Here is a 2,462-nt window from a genome sequence, read left to right as displayed (position 1 = left end):
AATGTTTGTAAAAATTCGACCCACTTCGCGTGTCTTGCGTTCAGCTTCTTTTGACCATGTATGAACCTCAATGATTCATGATCGGAATGCAAAATGAAAGGTTGTGGTCTCAAATAATGTGACCAATGTTCTAGAGCTCTTACCATAGCATAGAACTCTTTGTCATAGGTGGAGTAATTCAACTTGCCTTGACTCATCTTCTCACTAAAGTAGGCAATAGGACGCCCACCTTGAATCAACACGGCACCAATACCTTTTCCACTTGCGTCACACTCAACTTCAAATGGCTTGGAAAAATCAGGAAGTGCGAGAATAGGAGTGTTGCACATTTTCTCCTTGACTTCTTCAAAGGCCTTTTGAGCTTGTGTAGTCCATTCAAACGTCCCCTTCTTAGTACACTCAGTTATAGGAGCCATGAGTGTGCTAAAATTCTTGATAAATCTTCTATAGAAAGAAGCTAGGCCATGGAAAGAACGGACCTCCGTGAGTGTTTTTGGACTAGGCCATGATTGAATTGCTTCAATTTTGCTAGGGTCTACCTTCACGCCATCACCTGAAACTATATAGCCAAGAAACATGACTTCATACAATAAAAAATCACATTTTTCTAGTTTCCCATACAATTTTTCTTGTCTTAAAACAGAAAATACTTGAAAAAGATGCTCAAAATGAGCTTCTTCATCACGTGAATAAATGAGAATGTCATCCAAGTATACTACCACGAACTTGCCAAGAAATGGCCTTAGCACTTCATTCATTAATCTCATGAACGTGCTAGGGGCATTTGTAAGGCCAAATGGCATGACGAGCCACTCATACAACCCATGCTTTGTCTTGAACGCAGTCTTCCATTCATCCCCTTCTCTCATGCGAATTTGATGATACCCACTTCTCAAGTCTACTTTTGAGAAGACCTTGGAACCACTCAGCTCATCAAGCATGTCATCAAGCCTTGGAATTGGAAACCTGTACTTGATGGTAATGTTATTAACGGCTCTACTATCAATACACATTCTCCAAGTACCATCTTTCTTAGGGACCAACAAAGCAGGAACGGCACATGGACTCATGGACTCACGCACATAACCCATACCCATTAGCTCTTCAATTTGTCGTTGTAACTCCTTAGTTTCTAAAGGGTTACATCTATAGGCTGGTTTATTTGGCAAGGGTGCTCCGGGAATGAGATCAATTTGATGCTCAATTCCTCGTATGGGTGGTAGTCCTTTAGGTAATTCATCCGGAAAAACGTCCTCAAAATCCTTAATCAATTGGGCTAACCTAGGATTATGAGCAACAAATTTTTCGTGGGTTTCCTTGGAGTATAGCATGAACAACTCCCCCTCACCTTCCAACTCCCTCTCAAACTCTTTAAGAGACAACAAGGATACTTCTTTTTGTGGGGTTTGTGATGGTGAAAACCGTGGGGGTGGTAAAGGGTGTAGTTTTTTCTTCCTCCCTTCATGGACTATGGTATACGTGTTGTGATACCCATCATGTATAGATTTTTTATCAGTTTGCCAAGGTCTACCAAGTAGAATATGACAAGCATCCATAGACACAACATCACATAATATAGAATCACAATATGAACCAACACAAAAAGAAACCATGCATTGCTTCCTAACCCCGGTGCTAGCATTTGAATCTAACCAACTCAACTTGTAAGGTTGTGGATGATTAGTAGTAGTTAGACCAAGTTTAGATACTAAGGTCTTAGACACGGTATTAGCCTCACTCCCTCCATCAATAATCAAATCACATACCTCGTCACCAATTTTACAACGGGTGATGAAAATGTGTTGGCGTGGGGGGGCAGCATCCTCTACCACACGTGCTTGCAAGGCCCTCCTAATCACGAGGCTAGTCTTCCCCTCTGGCTCGGCCATGCAATCATCACAATCATCTTCAACTTCTTCTTCCTCCTCCTCAAACTCATCCCAGTTGATGTTTTGAGTGGCCATGAGCTTAACCTCTTGTATGGTTAACGCCCTAGTATTAGGACAATCCTTCTTGTAATGACCTCGTCCTCCACATTTGTAACACACAATGTCACCTAGCTTCACGTCCTTGGTGTCCTTCTTTGGTGGATTACTTGGTTTGTTGAAGGAAGAACCTTCCTTTGTAGGGAAAGAAGGTTTTCGTGCCAATTGAGGGATGGTAGTAGGCTTCTTCTTTTTCCTCTTAGCATCGAACTTAATCACCAATTTGCAAGCTTCAACAAACGTGAGGTTAGTATAACCTTCAAGTTTGTCTTGTAATTCTTGGTCCAAACCAGATACGAAACGCCCCATCTTGAGCTCTTCATTTTCGGTTACTTCACACACAATAGCAAGTCTATCAAACTCTTTTATGTAATCCTCCACAGAGTCCCCATTTTGTTGCAAGGTACTCCACTTCACATATTGACTTTGCTTGTAATTGTGTGGGATGAAACGGTCTTTCATCCGTTTCTTGAGTTT

General features: G+C 41.6%; 1 protein-coding gene across 1 annotated transcript; it reads right to left on the bottom strand.

Moving 5' to 3' along the window:
- Nucleotides 1-914: 914 nt before the first annotated feature.
- Nucleotides 915-1,889, bottom strand: LOC110690206 (the record flags this gene model as incomplete). The annotated part of the gene is made up of 1 exon (XM_021867040.1): nt 915-1,889. A coding segment is annotated over exon 1 (975 nt), but the record flags the coding sequence as incomplete, so codon positions are not given.
- Nucleotides 1,890-2,462: the final 573 nt, after the last annotated feature.

This window comes from Chenopodium quinoa, unplaced genomic scaffold (genome assembly GCF_001683475.1).
Source record: "Chenopodium quinoa cultivar QQ74 unplaced genomic scaffold, ASM168347v1, whole genome shotgun sequence".
Taxonomy (NCBI): domain Eukaryota; kingdom Viridiplantae; phylum Streptophyta; class Magnoliopsida; order Caryophyllales; family Amaranthaceae; genus Chenopodium; species Chenopodium quinoa.
This window is presented reverse-complemented; position numbering and strand designations above follow the sequence as displayed.